Source organism: Tauraco erythrolophus, chromosome 5 (genome assembly GCF_009769465.1).
Source record: "Tauraco erythrolophus isolate bTauEry1 chromosome 5, bTauEry1.pri, whole genome shotgun sequence".
Classification (NCBI taxonomy): domain Eukaryota; kingdom Metazoa; phylum Chordata; class Aves; order Musophagiformes; family Musophagidae; genus Tauraco; species Tauraco erythrolophus.
In genome coordinates this window covers 18,129,303-18,146,971 of record NC_141469.1, presented here as the reverse complement: position 1 = coordinate 18,146,971, position 17,669 = coordinate 18,129,303, and the positions used below count along the sequence as shown (strand labels likewise).

General features: G+C 41.5%; 1 protein-coding gene across 3 annotated transcripts in view; it reads left to right on the top strand.

The window, feature by feature from the left end:
• WDFY3 (WD repeat and FYVE domain containing 3) overlaps window positions 1–17,669 on the top strand; it is a 122,812-nt gene that overhangs the window by 10,828 nt on the left and 94,315 nt on the right. For all 3 annotated transcript variants that reach the window (XM_086611512.1, XM_086611513.1, XM_086611511.1), the window contains exons 3-7: window positions 5,005–5,114; window positions 6,168–6,329; window positions 7,841–8,033; window positions 11,175–11,361; window positions 15,434–15,600. In XM_086611512.1, coding sequence (XP_086467638.1) covers window positions 5,005–5,114; window positions 6,168–6,329; window positions 7,841–8,033; window positions 11,175–11,361; window positions 15,434–15,600 — 819 coding nt within the window. The remainder of the gene's footprint in view (window positions 1–5,004; window positions 5,115–6,167; window positions 6,330–7,840; window positions 8,034–11,174; window positions 11,362–15,433; window positions 15,601–17,669) is intronic.

The following is a 17,669-nucleotide window of genomic DNA, read 5'->3' as shown; positions in this document are numbered from 1 at the left end:
AAGTAGCCTTTTGGGCTCCTCCCCTCATGTTCCTGCTAGTGTTACTTGTAGTTGTACTTACTAGTTACTTGTGTTACTTGCTAGTGTTACTTTGCCTCTCTTCAAAGAGTTGAGGATCTTTCTCGCTAAAATAAGTGGACCTCAGGGGCTGCTTTCAGACTTTTTTGGTGTGTTAGTGAGCTTTTCTTCTATTGGGAAGATAGTATGTTGGAAATGATCTCACATGCTGTGACTACATGTGTCTTGTTTTTTTTCGTATTTTATATATGTTTTTCCTGTCCTGTGGGTGACTCTGCTGTAGAAGGTGATTATGTTTCGAATTCCTTGAAATTGCTCTGAATGGGAAGCAGTGTCCTATTAGCTGCTCATCAGAAGTCAGTTCTGATCAGCGACTACTGTATCTTGTGACTTTTGATTAACCTTCGGTTTATTTTTTATGCTCTTTACCAGATCTTAACGCAGGGTGAGTGTGGTGCAATATAGTGGTTTTCCAAGACATCCTAGAAAGCCTGTTCTTTTATCGGCTGGGTTAGTGAGGCTTAAATGCTGGCACAGTTGAGTAGTTTATCTTTGGATGAGCAGCCCTCTGTTTCTGCACACTGCAAAGGCATTAACCACTTCTTATCTGTGGTTGGTGAAGTCAGACAGCACGGCACTGTTCCTGATGATTGAAGGAACACTTTTTGCCATCCCATTTTTGTTTGGGTTGATACTTTTCTCTTACTATCTGGGCGGTTGGAACCATTCATATTCTTTACCTCTAGATATCTGACTAGATATCATTCATATTCTTTACCTCTAGATATCTGACTGTGTTAAGTAGTAGAGAGAAGTAGTAGAGAGTTCTTGAAGGCTCAATTAGAGAGGGGATCCCTGAATTCAGTTTACTCCCCACCACCCCTGTAACAGACCCACCCATACCTCCCACTCCTCTCTGTCCCCTTTGGCATTTGCACAGATGTTTCTTCACTAATATTCCACTCTAGGATAAGAGTAAGCTATACAAAAGTCTGATGGTACTATTACATGCTGTTTGTGGTAACAGAACATCTAACTAAAAGCTTCATGTACTGAATTTGCCTTTAGTGCTATAGCTATAGGCAATAACGTTGCTTGAAATGCAGTGCTGCATTTTGCTAGCAATCTGAATGGGTCTAATCCCATTGCTTTCCATCTGCTGCTTTTCTGAAGTCCAAGACGCAAAGCACCCGTGTCATCTCTTACGTATGAAAAAACTTCTGGTGTTTATTCTACAGAGCCTCTACCCAAATACACCGAATCCATGCTGAAAAATACTGACTACTGTGTATTAACCGTGTAACTACATACTCGTGGTCGTACTTACGCGTACGTGCCTGCACAGTTGTCAAGACGTGTATGCGTACATCTTATTTCATAGATTTTCCTTTTCACTCTTTTGCTGTTTTAACAATCTAGCGTATCCCAGTCCTAGATTTAGCGGTTCGTTCTGCAGAAGTTGAAGGGCTAAGGACATCTGGGCGGGCACATAAAGGATGTTATATTAGAAAGATCACTTGAGCACTTCAAAACTGGAGAAAAGGTACAAGAAATAAATTATGACTAGTGCTGATGATAGAAATTAATCTTAAATGATAGTGCTATCAACTTTGCTCAGAGCGGATGACAAGAGAACTTACTCCTGCACTTAAAATGCCGCCTGTGTTTCAGGTAGTGCTTAATTAAGACTGACAGTTTTGAAACTGCTATTTATAGTGTTCAACTGCTATGCCATTGAGGATGCCAGCAGCATGCCAGCTTTTTCAGAAGCATATACTTAACCCCTGAGTCTCACTTTCAAAGATGACTAGAAAAGCCTCGGTTCCATAGGTGGCTTTTGGAGACTGTGCCCAAAGGAGTCTGTCGCACCTTGTTTGCTACCAGTCGTACCTGCTTACAGCGTGAGACTGATTGCCCAGCTCTGTCTGTGGTCAGAAAGAAAGAGAATGGGCCTCCTAAGTTGCACCTAACCTGAGCTGGTGGGGCACTGTCGTTGTAGAAGCAGGGTGTGCTTTAGACACTCTTGATGCTCAGAATTTTGGAGAGTGGCTTTTGCCAGGAATTCTGGTGTTTTGCGTACACCTCTGGTGTAGGAACTGTAGCTGTGGCATGGCTGTTGTGCTTTCTAAGTTGGTCTGTCATACATTCAACCATCCTGCCAATGTTTTGCACCGACAGTTTTGGAAAACAAAGTGCCCACCAGGTACTTCAGGTCTGCATGCTGGGGAAATTACCACATGTCTGTGTTTGTGTGAGTTTTAGAAATTGCCTTAACTTTGAACTTGGAATTTAAAGCTTCGTTTAATCTCGGTCAGTCTCGTGCAGGGATTTGGTGGGTGCCTCCCCCTGCTTCAGGACCACAGTTGGAAAAGCCAGTGGCTTGTACAAAAACCTGTTATGGGAATAAGGCTGCAAAACAAAACCATGGGAAAATAGCCATTGCGCAAATGAACCGAATCTGGATTTTTGCATAAATCTGTCTCTTTTTCTCTTTTCTAGGATTATGACTATAAAACGATTTCTGGGCTTCAAGTGTCGTGGTTTTGGCTGCGGTAGAGCTAACTTTCTTCTTAGTAGCTGGTGTAGTGCTATGTTTTTGGATTTAGAATGAGAACAATACTGACACTACACTGATGTTTCCTGTTGCTGCTAAGCAGTCAAGGACTTTCCAGCTTCAGGTGCACAAGGAGCTGGGAGGGAGGGTAGCCAGGACAGCTGGCCCAAACTGGCCAATGGGATATTCCATACCACATAACATCCTGCTCAGTATATAAACAGGGGGAGTTGGCCCGGGGTGTGCGATCACTGCTTGGGAACTGACTGGGCATTGGCCAGTGGGTGATGAGCAATTATATTGTGCATCACTTGTTTTGTATGTTCTTTTATTATCATTGTTGTTGTTATTATTATTATTTCTTTTCCTGTCCTATTAAACTGTCCTAATCTCAACCTACAAGTTTTTTTTCTGATTCTCCTCCCCATGCGATTGTGGGTGAGGAGTCAGCGAGCGGCTGCATGGTGCTTAGTTTCACTTGGGATTAAGCCACTATGTCAGGGAAAAATACATCCTCTTTGCACTGGGAGGGAACAAAACTGACACCAGCATGGGTGACATGAATTCCCCCTCAGTGAGAGATCAAATAGACTTTTTTTCCATGTGAGAGAAAATCGTAGAGTAAAAGGGGTCTCTTGTCTGACCTGCTCTCAGCCGGACCAGCTGTGAGATGGGACCTGGTTGCGCAGGGCTTGCTCTTGTTGTGTCTTGAAAACCTCCAAGGCTGGAGACAGCACAGCCTCTCCGGACCCCATTTCAGTACATCTCTTTCCTCTAGGCAAGGGGAATTTCTCCTTAAATGCAGTCTGAACCTCTCTTGATTTAAGCATGTTGTCTCTTGCCCTCCAGCCACGCAGTGCTGTGAAGAGTCCAGCTCTGACTTCTTGATAGCTCCCCCCTCTATGGGCACTGGGGCTGGTGTTGGGTGCCCCGTAGGCTATCCCCTCTCCTGGTCAAGCAAGCCCTGGTTCTTCAGCCTCTCCTCACAGGCTTGGTGCTCCAGCCCCTAAATGTTTTGGTGGCCCTCTGCTGAACTCCTGTTGACCATTGTCTCCTGTGTATTGGATTAGGACTGAAACTGGATGCAACATTCCACAAGTGATCTAACGAGCATTGTGTGGAGGGGGGTTATCGCTTCTCTTCATCTACCAGCTGTCCTCCTGTTGATAAAAGTGCTTGTTTACACCTTGATTTTTGTTACATTGATTCACCAGTACACGTAGAGGCTGATGCCTTTGTCTCTGTGAGGTAGTAGTCTCTCTTGGGAAAAGTTAATGTTAGGGATGTAAAGCAAACAACTGTAGACATCTTCTAGGGTCATCTACTTGTACGTTTACTAGTCCAGCTCAGTTTACAGTCTGGTGCTCCATAACATTATCTTTTCAGTGTAGTCACTGCTAGAAGTTTGAAAAGTACTTTGCCATATAAAATATGCTTACTTTAGAACAAACTCCTTCACAGGTATGTGCTGAGGAATCTTAACAGCAGATGAAGCAAGCAGACCGATATTAAAATTGGATTTTTCTTAAGTTGCTGGTTTATTCCTCTGTTAGTAATTCCCTTGTAAGTCCTTTTTTTAGCAACGTTATGCCCCTTCTGTTTCTGTCTTAGTTGACACTGAACGCATTGAAGATGATTGATATGCAGTTATTAATGAAAAATGGTTTTTGATTTCCGTTGAGGGTAATAGACAGTCATCATGACTGGCATTGTAGATTTCCTAACATAAGATGTCTGTCTTCAGGCGACAGTGAGATAGGATTGCATTTTCTGTTCATTTATTTATTGAAGCTGATAACTTGTTTACTAGACTGAATATTTATCTTTGGCTGTGACCGATATAGCATCTGATTCCAGAGGTGATCTCCCAATAATAAGAATTAGCCATAAGTTGTTAGCATTTTCATTTTCCAAAATATGTAGGATGAGGATTTGAGAATTACTGGTTTTAGCCTTCATTTTACTTTTTGTTCCTGTTTTTCATTCCTTTTGTCTTTCTGCACCTCTCCTTCTCTCCAATTTTTCCCCATTATCCTCCATACTGTTGTTTCAGTGCAGTGCATTTTTCAGAAACTGGTTATCAACTTTTCCCACTGAGACCAGTAAGTGATGGTGACTTCATGTCTCTGGTAAAGAGTATATTGTATTTGATAACAGAAGTTACTACAAGTTACTGAAATCTGTCTGCTGGTTTAAAAGACGATGCATTACCTAAAAAACGTACTTTTTGCAGTCTTGCTAGTGTCAAAGCCAAGTGTGTGTGGTAGACTGGAATGCGTGTCTGGAGAGTGTAAAAGGCCTAGGCCTTTTTTCAAGTAGTGCTGCAGAGGTGAATTCATGCTCAGTGCTCAGGACTGTTGAGAGAACTTGTTCCCTTCTGCAGATTATCAGATTGACTTCTTATTGCATTTTTTTTAACTACTCCCCTACAGAGGCTGCAAGTCGTGCCATAGTCCAGTTTCTGGAGGTCAATCAAAGCGAAGAAGCAAGTAGAGGTTGGATGCTGCTCACCACAATCAATTTACTAGCTTCATCAGGACAGGTTAGTCTTAAACAGCAACGCTGCTGAGAATAAATTATTGGATGTGAGAGACAAAAGCAACAAAATAATGAGCTGCATGAGCACACACTAAAAGATGTTTTAACTATATTCTGCTCTCTATGTTAAGATCCTTTTTCTGTTATACTGCCACAGAACTTCTACTTAAGCTCCTTATGGTTCCAGTTGCCTAACAAATCCTTGTTGTGGAACTTTATAATGTACTTTCGAATTGTGCACACCAATTTTATTGTTCCCCAAAGGCTTCTCTTGTGTGCTGCTGCTTAGTGCCCCGTGAGATGCGTGTCACACACAGGTCCTAAATCACTGGGACTTGGAATGTGAGCTCCCCGTTGAAGGAGGGCAGCAGCAGTTGTGAAAAGCGAAGCCAGCAGCAGTGATGCGCAAGTGATATTGTGAATCTTTGCTGCCTCTGCTTTTGGTGCTGCCCTCCATCAGAGAGCCAATCTGTGGCAATGTGCTGGACAGCTGTGTCGTTCATTCTTTCTGCTCTAATCTGCCTTTGTAGTTCAGCACATCATCTTATCTGTGTTTAGTATGTCACCAGCCTCCACCCCAATTTGTCTTTTCTTCCCGCTGATGCTTTCATGTTTTGTACTACCTTGCTCCTTATGCATGCTTATACCTTCTTGCCAAGTGAATGCATAAATTGAATAGTCCTCCTCCCACTCCCATTTCTACTGCTACAAAGAACAGATAGTTAATGATGGCTTGGCTGAAGGTCTTGTAATTAACTTGTAAGCTTCTGTTGGCAGAGACTGTCAGCTTTTGTTTCTGTCCTGTGCAGTGACTGCTCAGAACTGTGGCCGTTAGATGCTCTTGCCCTATAAATTAATTATCATCCTATTTTTAAAGGTTACTGTTTAGGTAGGCATTCAAGAATAGATGGTAAACCTGTACTGCTGTGTAGACACCTCACCAAAGGTGTGAGAAAGGAAAACCAGCATTTGAGTCACCTGCATTACAGAAGCATGATTTTTTTTAATATAGTAATATGCTGAACTGTTTTTTTTGCTCTGTTTTCTTTTTTCCCAGAAAACTGTGGACTGCATGACTACAATGTCAGTGCCTTCCACACTTGTTAAATGTCTATATCTGTTTTTTGACCTTCCACATGTGCCTGAGGTAGTTGGAGGAGCACAGAATGAACTACCTCTCGCAGAGCGCCGAGCACTACTACAGAAAGTCTTTGTACAGGTAAGAAAGGCAAAATAGGTCATGGAATTTGCAAGAGGAATGGAAATGTGTCATGTGAGAAAAGTCCAGAAACAGAAACTTTTCCCTTGAACCAGGTTTTGCTCTTCCTTGATTCTTCGCAAACTGATGGCTCAGAGTAAGATGGATTTTCCTGCAAGCACAGTCGAAGTTAAATTTCCACTCCCCCTGTGGTTTTTGGCCTTGGCATCTTCTCCACAAGCTTGCAGTTACTATTACAATTATCCCCCAGATTTCCCAGGGAGACCAGGGGCTCTATCTGACCTGCTCCTGCTTTGTGAAGTTTCAACTGGAGTTCTTGCAAAGAAATTCCCATACCTTCTCCTGATGAAACTTTTAGAAGGAGCTGGCAGTTACTGTTAGAAAGGGGTCAGTAGTCATACTACCTGTTTCCACATGCAAATGGGATGCATTTCTGTGTAGGCTTATTGTAGCCACATATGCAAAACCATAGAGGTCTATCAGCAATGACTTCAGGGATTTGAAGGCAGTGCTAAGATTTGTAAGTACAACATTTCAGAGACAATTTGGTACCTGCGCTACAGAACTGAAGATGAGAGCCTCATTCCCGCAATTACTATCCACAATATCTGCCCAGTAACAGTCACTATATGAGAACATGCCCGTTTGTCTCCTTTTTTTTTGGTCTTAGTACTACAGGCTGTCTTCCAAAGCAGAAATCATGGTGTGCTGTGAACTATCTTTCAGAAATTGCTTTGCCATGTTTCAGTCAGCAGAGTTAATAAGAAGTGGTGCTCTCAAATGAGCTGGCTGGAATGGGTGAGGTTTCGGAGAGCTTCCAAACCTCCTCCTGCGAACGCAGGCAGCCTTGCAAAGTCGTCCTCCGGTTTTCTGAGAGGGAGCCTTGGCTCCTCCTACACGAGACACAAACCAGTCGTCAGATGTCCTCAAAACATGCAGAAAAGGGAGCGCAATGTAGTAACTTGAGTTGCATGGCTGCATTTTGTCATCTTTGTGGTAACCTGGAAATTCAGGTCCAGGTGCCGGTTATCCAGATAGGACTACAGTGTTACTGTAGCCTTTTCTGCCACATTGTTTTGGCTGGTTTTGTTTGGACAAGATGTTATGGATGCTGCTCGGCTAACAACCCATTGATGGCCTTCTTCCTGCATTAGGAAGGGATGCAACAGTTTGCCTCTGCCCCACTGCTGCATTTAGACCTGTGCGTTGGGTAACTGGCACATTCTCCAAGAATGGAATAACCTAGTATCCATACAAGTACGCTGTGTCAGCCTAAGAGATTTAAACTCTGCTGCTAATCTTTTGCTAGTCGTTTTAAACTGAACTGGGACTTGAAATAACCATGTGGTGAATAACATTGTCTTCAATTCAAATTATGGAAACAACACGCAAAGGGAAAACACTTTTAATGTGTATGCTAAATACCAGAATGTTTCACATTTTATTAAGCCTAGGCAAAAATAGCAATGATCAGGGTGGTAATCTAAATGTTTAATGAATTGTTATTTCAGATCCTAGTAAAGTTGTGCAGTTTTGTGTCCCCGGCGGAAGAACTGGCTCAGAAAGATGATCTCCAGCTTCTATTCAGTGCAATAACCTCATGGTGCCCTCCCTATAATCTGCCTTGGAGGAAGAGTGCAGGGGAAGTACTAATGACCATATCACGTCATGGCCTTAGTGTCAATGTAGTGAAATACATTCATGGTATGTGTCTTTATCCAATATTTTTTTTCCTGTTCCTCTTTCATGGTTTTCTTAGTTAGGAAATAGGCATGAAAATAATACATGAAGGAAAGCTTCCAGGCTTTTTGTTTGGACATGTAAGTATTTACATACAGGTAAAATTTCACAGCACTTGTGTAGTGAGGGAGGTGGTGTTTGTAGCTGCCTCTGCGTCATCCACATTTCAATTTAACGTTGGAGGATAGAGTTTCCCCTCATGTTTTGGTGTAGAGTTTATGGTGACCAAATGGAAAGGCTTTCAGTAACTTCAGCAACTGCCTGTATTGAAAAATATTCACTGGGAAGATGCGTAAGTTTGTAGTTTTTTGCTGTGAGTGTTAATTCTTAATGGGAGTTAGTTGTTTTCGGTCCTGCATTGGAGTTAGCAGCAGCAGCACCTTGTAGAGGTGCAAAGCAAGCTAGCAGTGCCCTGTTTACAGCTGCTTGTCTGGGTAGCACTCTAGCTGGCAATAAGAGTGTAGAGACATCTGAGGAAACTGCAGGAAGAGGAACCAGCTCCATGTGTTCTGCTGACGCAGTTTGAGCTATTAGAAGCCTTTGAAAGCTGCTGCCCTGTAGTACATACTGGTGTGTTATGCAAACCAGGGAGAGCTAATTCTGGTATGCTGGGAGAAGATTCTTTCTCCTGGACATCTTGCTTTTGCAGGAGGAGACTGGGTAGACGGTTATAACCACCAGTGATTTGCAATGTACTCTCCTTTATCCAGGACATCGGGGTGGCATACCCAAAACCTGTGTAACACAGGCACTAGGAAATGCTCAAGGGAGCATGGTGTATGGACACAGAAACCGTTGAGTGCGACCCTCCAAGTGCTGATTGATGGAACAGCCAACTGGCTTCCTGCCCTGTGGTCCAGCCTAGCTTCTCTGCGGGGTCTCCAACCCAAAGATGTTGTCCCTCAGGCCTGGCCCAGAGAGGCTCTCCTTTGCTTGGCTGAGACCCAAGCCTATGCCCAAAGGAGACAGTCTCTCCATACTGGTGGTCCTTGGTCACAACCAAGCACAGAGATTTTGGGACACAGCTGGGAAGAGCCTTGGCTGCAGGATAGGTTTGCAGCCCGTACGTTTTCCCTGTTGACTGGCTGACTAAATTGCTGACCGTTCAGCCAGCCTGCATTTCTTCTGCTGAGCCCATGTCTCCTGTTCCATGCCGTGCAGCTTACAGACTGCAGGTCTTGTGCATCCTGAAGGCCAAAGTAAAATCATGTCCTGGGTTTACTCGAGCCTGTGAGCTGCCAAATGACTGAAGCAGCCAGAATCATTCTGGTTTATCTCCTGTCCTTTTTTGAGACAAATACCATCCTGACTTTCAGGCATGAAAACTGTAGTGTGCAGGGGTATTTCTGTAGCTGGTTACACATTTTGGTAGCTAATATAAGTAGCACTTTATTCATCATGTATCTTTGCAAGGGACTGGTGACAGTCTGCTTAGCAAGGGCAGCTGCCAAGCTGGTTCATGACAAAGAATTTGCAAGAGCAAAGCAAGATGAAAAACAGTGTTGGAGAGGATATTAGCTGTCTGGAAGTGGCTTTGCATGTGAAATACTCATGTTGCATTAATTTAAAACTGTGTGGGTGTTTAGGTATGTAGGATTTGAGGTAGGAAATTTGGTAGAGTATGTTTCGAATGTTGTATTTTGGGCTTTTAGACTGTAGGACCACATAGAAGCATTTGTAGATTTTAATTTGGAATGACTGTTGAAATGAACTAACATCCTTATGATATACTTTAGCAGTGTACACCTACTGGAAAAAAAGGAAACCCACAGTTTCCTCACACCCTGGAAAGCAGTAGTTACAAGACTCCACAAAACCATTTTGACAGTTTGAAATACGTCACCCTGGTCCCACATGCTTGACAGAAAGTTTTAGTCTCTGTTTTTTCTTGTGCTAGCAGCATGTTCTGATTCCAGTCAGAAAAGTGTGAATGTACAGTATCACTTGGAAGCACAGAATAGTCATCAGTTAAGTATTTTCAGATAGGACTTTAATGGTGAGTGGTATATTGCTTGCATCTGTAACAGCCCTCTAGTGGGTTTTTGGTGAGTGTGGAAGGTGTATGTGTGTATGCGAAGATGTTATGAAGCGCAGCAAAGAAAATAACCAAGTTCTGACTGCTGTTGTTTGCCATATTGCAGCTACTACCACTATCACTTCTCTGTGGGCTTGATCCACAGAGGAGTGAGGCTGGTGTATCAAAAGATGTTCCAGGTTCTACGAAAAGTGAAATAAAATCTTAAAACCAGTTGGCATTCCCTCTTGCTTGTTGATTAAAAAAAAAAAAAAAAAAAAACCTGACTTAAAGAGATAACAACATCTGTCAAGAGGCTTATCTCATGTTCAGGAAAAAAGTTAAAAACATTTTATCATATGCAAAGGAGCATCCTTTCCCTGTCTCATGCTTTGATTTGGTCTCTGGGAAATTTTGTTATCAGCCTAGCTAGAAAGATTTACATTGGTCTCGTGGATGCTGTGAAGTTAAAATAGCAGATAATTGAAGAGAGCATCTTTAAAACCTAAAACCTGACTGTAGGTTTGGGAAAGGTTTTTGCAACTGACCCATGAACTGATGGAGTGTGAGAGGTATGCAGAACAAGACAAACTCTCTTGGATGAAGATTTATAGGACAAGCAAATATGCCAGCCGAAGAAATGTGAACCAGAGTAGCACTAAGAAGACACGATGTAAAGAGTTATGCATAGGGTTCTACCTAACATCAGTAACAGTTCAAGTCAGTGCTTTTTGTAACTTTGTGTTTGAAAAGAGAAATGATTTTTTAGAATTATTTACAGTTGTCAAATTTGTCTTTTTATTCTGCGGAGTTCTCTAGTCAAACTTTTAGGTAAAAACCAGTATTGTCTACACAGTCTCCTCCTTACAAGAGCAAAGATTATGAAAGGGAGGAAGGGGCTGGCAAAGAGAGGTTAGTGTTCAGATCCAAAGCCACTTGAGAGTCCTAGTCGTCTTCAAGTGCTCTGTGTTATGTGATAAGAGGTAGTTAAATAACAGTTACCTTATTGCCATGACTCTTATGCAGGTTATGCTTCTTGTTGTGATTAACGTCAATAAAATCCTAAATCTCTTAATTGTGATTCTTTTCAGAAAAGGAATGTTTGTCCACGTGTGTGCAGAACATGCAACAGTCTGATGACCTTTCTCCCCTAGAAATAGTTGAGATGTTTGCTGGACTTTCTTGTTTTCTCAAAGACTCCAGTGATGTATCCCAAACATTATTGGATGATTTTAGGATATGGCAAGGATACAACTTCCTCTGTGACCTTCTCCTCAGGTATGCAAAAGTGCTTGAAGGAATGCAGACAGATCACAGAGCTTTTTCTGAAAAAAAATCTTAGTAAGGAAAAAATGAATAGGTTTGAACAAATAAGTGATTATAGGTTATTACGAAATGAAGACATTAGGACCAAGACATGAAATCATGTACTTCTCTCCATTTATGAAACTACATTTTTTAACTTTTAATTCGTCAGTATTGGTTTATTACTAAATGTTTCTATATGTGCTAAGAAAGCAGATGTTTAAATACAACTAGTACTAAAAATTTAGAAAGAATTCAGAAAACAAAATTTGGGCTGCAGCTAGTGATTTTTAAGTTTGGTTGGGGTGTGCTTTTGATTTGTTTTAACATACTATCGTAATGAAAAAATCATGTATGTAAATGTGGTGCTTGCTATACAGTAGTGAAGAGGCATTTTTGTACATAAGATCTAATACCAGAGTGCTGGAGAGAGCTCTTGTGTTACTAGGGAATCAGTGTATATATGTACTTTTTAAATTTGTATTTGTTATTAAAGGAACTGCTAACCTGCTAATGCATCACAAAATACGGTAATGAAAATGCCTGCCCAAACAAAACTTGAATGTATGATCCATCTGTGATTTTATCTCTTTCCATGAAAGAAACGTGATTCTTTTCTTTCGCAATCAGCAAGTTAGTGTCTGCTGCATTATTTGTGTAAAATCTTGTCGTGGTTTTATAATAAAAGGACTGAGGGTCGAGACAAAAACAGAGGGAGCACCCACCAACCATGGTCCCGGGCAAAACACGACTCAGGTTTTTTCTTAAAACAAAACAATTTATTAACAGTTGCTTAAACAAGGACAAAAGGAAAACAAAACTGGTTACTTGAGAGGAGAAAGAGTAAACAAGGCCAGATCTTAAAACAACACCTCCCCACCCCCTTTTTCCTTTTGTTCCCGGCTCTACCTCCCCCCCGGCGGCGCAGGGGGACAGGGAATGAGGGAGTGCAGGTCAGTTCATCCATGTTGTTACTGCCGCTCCTTTCTTAAAGGAGGAGGAGTCCTTACACCTTTTTTCCCTTGCTCCAGTGGATCCTCTACTCACGAGAAAAATCCACAGACTTCTCTCAGGCTGAGTCCTACCCGCAGGATGCAATCCTTACCTATCGGGTTGCTCCAGTGCGGGCTTTACCACAGTCTCAGGTTCTTAGGGGGTTGTGGCCACTCGCTTCGGTGTGGGTCGTCCCACGGACTCTAGATGCCTCACGACCTCGTCGTGCATCCCATGCCCCATTATTAACAGTACCAGGTCATGCATCCCCTGCTCCACGACCTCTCCTAGGCTCAGGCATCTCTTTCCCCGACGTGGGCTTCTCCACGGGCTGCGAGTAGGTCTCTGCTCCGCTGAGTCTATCTTGGTTGCAGGGGGGCCGCCTGCCTTCTCGCCATGGATTGCAAGGGAAACTTCAGCTCCAGCACACCTCCTCCCACTCCATCTTGACTGACCTGGTGTCTGTGAGGCCGTTTCTCTTAGATCTTAGTCCTCTCTGGGTGAACTCGGCCCAGAGGGCACCCAGGGAGCGAGGTGATTCCCGAGTTCCCCATGCGGCTCTGCCAGCGCCATCTTGAGCACGTGGCGCCGGCCCAGCCCGGGCAGCCGCCCGGCCGGGAGCCGGGCAGTGGGGGCAGCGTCCACCTCCCCTCTCCTCGCTCCTGGGCAAAAGACCCTTTCCAGTCCCTTCGTCTCGACTTAAATAGGGCAATTTGCAGAGGCGCCAATTTGGCTCAACCCCCCGAGGGGGATGGGACTTGGATCTGGTGGCACAGGGAGCAAATCCTCTCTCCTGCCACCAGAACACCCCCCACATCAAACTATCACAAATCTATGGTCAGTCTGTTGCTTTGTTTGGATATGAAGATCTGAGGAAGCACACTCAGCTGGTGAAACGTGTATTTTACAAATCCAAGACAGAAACTGGGAAATGATGGCTGTGAGTGCGCACCTTATGAAGCATACTTGGGTCAAAGATGTTTAGAAACAATGCTGTAATGGTAATTAGTGAAAAGTGTTAATGTTCTCTCCCTCTTTAGCCATTCATTTTGGGTGCTAGGATGCTAGATTTTGGCACCTAAATGTTTGAACTAAATTTTCTACTACATAGTATGTTTTGGGGATTTTTGTTAGTTTGTTTTAAATGGATACCAGACGTAGACATGGCATTGGAAATTCTTAATCACAGTTAAAATTATTCATAAATTATCTTTGGTGCCACAAAAGCTAAAACCCCTACTAAGGAATTGTTACTATTCTTGTAGTACAAATAGTGGTTTTGTGTGTTGTATTTACTAATGCATTCGTTCAAAGCAATGTAATTCAAACTCAGCTGTTTTCCAGAAGCTGTCAGCCAGAGCTTAGGTGGAATTTGAGAAACACACTGTCATTAGGAATTTCATTTTCAAGTACAAAAGCAATCCTCTGTAGATCAAGTGTTTTAAACAAACTCTCTCCTGAGCTTGCCCATTCTTTAAATCAAAGAATGGGGGATCCCTGGCAGTGGTATAGGACGACTAGAGGTTTATGTCTGATCGGAGAAGGAGAGCTCCTGGGTTCTTCAGTTGACATCAGTAAAGGTTAGAAGCATAGGAATGTGTTATCTTCACTTTTTCCCAGGGTGGCTCTAGAAAACTTGCCAAGACTCTTGCAGAAATGCCTGGGATAAGGTGAACAGTGCATGTTAACGTGTGTTGTATTTGTTAACGATTGATGTATTGTAGAGGAGATGCAAGATGGTTCAAAACATGACTGCTGGTTTGATGGCTATGTCTCTTGCTGTTTCTTGTAAGTTTTAGTTTATTTGGTCTTCAAATCAAAACATAGTTTGTTTCAAAAAATGATCATCTTGGATGATCATCTTGGGCAAGCCTACATGTTGGTCAGTGACGAAGAACAGTAATACATTCTCCCTGGGCATGTTTTGGTCCAAACCCTGTTGACAGAGACTTGTTCAGCTCTATGGCACTATTGTGAAGATGACTGTCATGTAGGGGTATGAAATCTGGACACTGAGTGTCAAGCTGCAAAGAAGAAAGGCTTTTGAGCTGGTAATGCAGAAGGACGTGTGAAGAAGATGATTTAATAAGAAATTACAGGAGGTCTGTGAGGACCAGATGAACGAGTATCAATTTCACATCAATGATGTGACAGGACAGAGCGTGTGGCGGATTAGTAGAATGACAACAGGTGAGCTAAGTGCTTCTGTAGTGGTTGTTTGAAGGAGGTTCAGCCACATGTCTGACCGAGAAGAAGATGGAGGATGCAGAATGAACTGCTTGTGAGAGCTCCCTGGGTCACTTGTCAGCAAGAAGAAAAGTATAGCTTCCATTGCATGAGTGAATAGGAGATTATGGTCCCCAGATTCTCCCAAGGTCTATAGAGACTGTAGAATTAGTAAGTAATTAAACATGCTTTAATTTTTGGTGAAGTAGAAGGAAACTGAGGATTGTTCTAGGGTTCAGAGTCAGTTTTTAGGGTTTGGTCTGATGGCGTGTTGCTGGTGGGGGGAAGAAGGGACTGGAGTGGGATGTTAGCATTTCCATCCTGTTGTGTTCAAAGGTAAGGGTCTGTAATTCTAAGGAAGCTGTTTCATTGTGTGCTTCTAAGTGTGAGGCTTCTACCAGGATACTGTTTCGTTAGCATCAAATATTAACTCTCAAAGTGGCAGATAGAGTCTAGCAATTTAATTATAGATTTATTTAATGACAGACTATCCAGGTATTTTCCTATCCGGTAACTTCGTGTTTGTAAGAGGATTTTAAAGGTAATTCTCATGCCTGTACTGCTTTTTAGCAGACTATTGAGTTTGAGGAAAGATTAATGAGGTGAATTTCTATGGCAAACAAACGTGTGCTCTCATAAATCCAATAATGTTTGACTGATTTAATGGTATGAAATATGAACAGAGAACATGTGAAATACTGCAGGAACAGGGGAGTAGAAGTGTGGTCTCTAAATTAATAGAGTAAAATGGAAGAGATATCTTATGAAAATGATTTGAGTTGAAATGAATGAGTGCTGCTAACTTGATCTATTGCGTTTTCTTTAGATTAGAACAGGCAAAAGAGGCGGAATCTAAGGATGCTTTGAAGGACTTAGTTAATTTGATAACTTCCTTAACAACATACGGTGTCAATGAATTAAAGCCAGCTGGTGTTACCACTGGAGTACCTTTCCTGCTACCTGGATTTGCAGTCCCACAGCCTGCAGGCAAAGGTGAGTCTTTCTTTCTACCTCTGATTTTGTTTTTTTTTTAATGTAAACAACAAAATACAGAGAAGCTGTATAGTACACAAACCATTTGCAATTGAGTCTAGGTTCTTTTACTAAGATTGTATATCAAATACTTAATTCTGTTGGTCTCAAAGATTCTATTTTGGGGTAGGTACCCAAAGAAGAAACTGTAGGGATTTTGTTTTTGAAGACTAAAGGCTGAGTCAAACATATCTCACTGCAAAGCTGACAGTTTCCACATGGGCATTTTAAGAGATTATCGTAATGGAGAGAGGCACCGATTTGATTTCTGGTCTTTTAAGTGGCTCTTTACTAAACAGACGTGAAAGGATGATGGGCTGGTTTGGCTTTTGTTTTTGTTTTGGCCAGATTTGCTTTCCGTTGGCTTTTGTCAGCTTAGACAAGTGTAACTTGTGAGGTGAAATCTGTTGTTTCATCACCAGTGTTCACAGAGTGGTGAAATCTGTGATGTGCTTGCAACCACAGTCAATTATGATATGCAGATAAGGTTGAGGAAGCCTGAGCCGGGGAAAGGGTTTTATGAAAATAAATAAACTTATTTTTCATGTTCTGTGTATAAACTTAAGATTCTGGTAAGCCTTGTATGTAACTAAGGAGTTTGGAATTTATTGTGACCGTGGAGCTAGTTTGTTACTTGAACTTTTTATGGGATTTACTTAATAGCAGGGATACTAGGAAAATCTTTGTGATAGGGATACGTTTATAGATTTATAGGCTAATGGATTTACTTTCACTGTTTCTTTTGTATATCTAGGTTCCTTGGACAATGACTTCCTTTCTCTGGTATTGAGAGAGTTCATTGTTCATGGCTATTGTTTTCCCTTTGCTCTAAATAGAGAAAGGAGGTGATAGTCACGCTCAGAGTTTAATTTCTTCATGTTGTGATAATAACGTACTAATTTTTGCTTAAACTAATCAGCTTTTCTGATACAATAGCATGAGAGAACCATGGCCTATTGCAATCTCCAAAGGAATGATTTTATTTAATTTTCTGGTATTTGTCATGATATCTCTCAGTTCTTTTTACCTGCTGTTTCATTATGTTGGCAAGTTGTCTTTTTAATTGCTTCTATTTAAATCCTTTTAGTTCTTGTACTCTGAAGAGTGGGTTAAGATTTGGTTTCTTCAGGGGTCCTAGTAATAATCAAAGATAATTTATTAATCTGCTTGATTGCCTGAAACAACTGTTGATACTAAATTAGAATATAAATAGTTGCATCTCTCAGTACCTGTGTTCCTGTCATGTTTAATAAGGTCTAAATCCCCTTTTCAACATTTTTCATTGTAAAGAAAGCAAGTCAAAAATGTCCTTTTAAAAAAAAATTAGTATGACTTACTACGTAATGTCAGTATTCTTCCAGTATGTGAAATTCTTCCATGTTAGTTTTCAAGGAAGTTTCCTGTTGCCTTCTGGAGAAATACTGGCAGGGAAGGTCGTTAGGCTAGACGCAAAGATAATTGAATTTACTTTTAAATTGTACAACTTAGTTTATAAACAATGGAGAGAGTAGCATTTCACAGAGCATACGTAATAAATCAAGAATCTTTGTTTATGAAAGAGGTTTTGAATCAGGTTAATGGTTTGCTTTTAACTTGTTTTGAAAATAAGATTTTATTGTTGGAGCATCCTAAATGCTTGGTTTAGAATGTGTTTCAAGTTCTCCCTCTTGATTGTTTCTGGGATTTTTTAAAATTATTTTTACTATTAGTTGTTCAGATATTGGGATTTGTCCACTGTGACTCGCACTGTTCTTTCAGAAGTTAAAAAAGTTGGCTTCGAGGCATCTTTTTTAGTAGAATAATGTCTGCCTATAGAAAATTCTGGGCACCACAAGGAGCACTCATAAATGATGTATCTTTGACTAAATAAATGAGTTGTTATTCAACTTGAACTTATAAGAAGAAATTGACCAAGCTTTTAAACATGTGAGGTCTTTGTGTGATAATCCCTTATGCTTTCTCTTTCCCTTCGTTTTAATTCTTTAATCATTAACAGTACTGGACTCTGCCAAAGCTTTCTTATTCCCAGA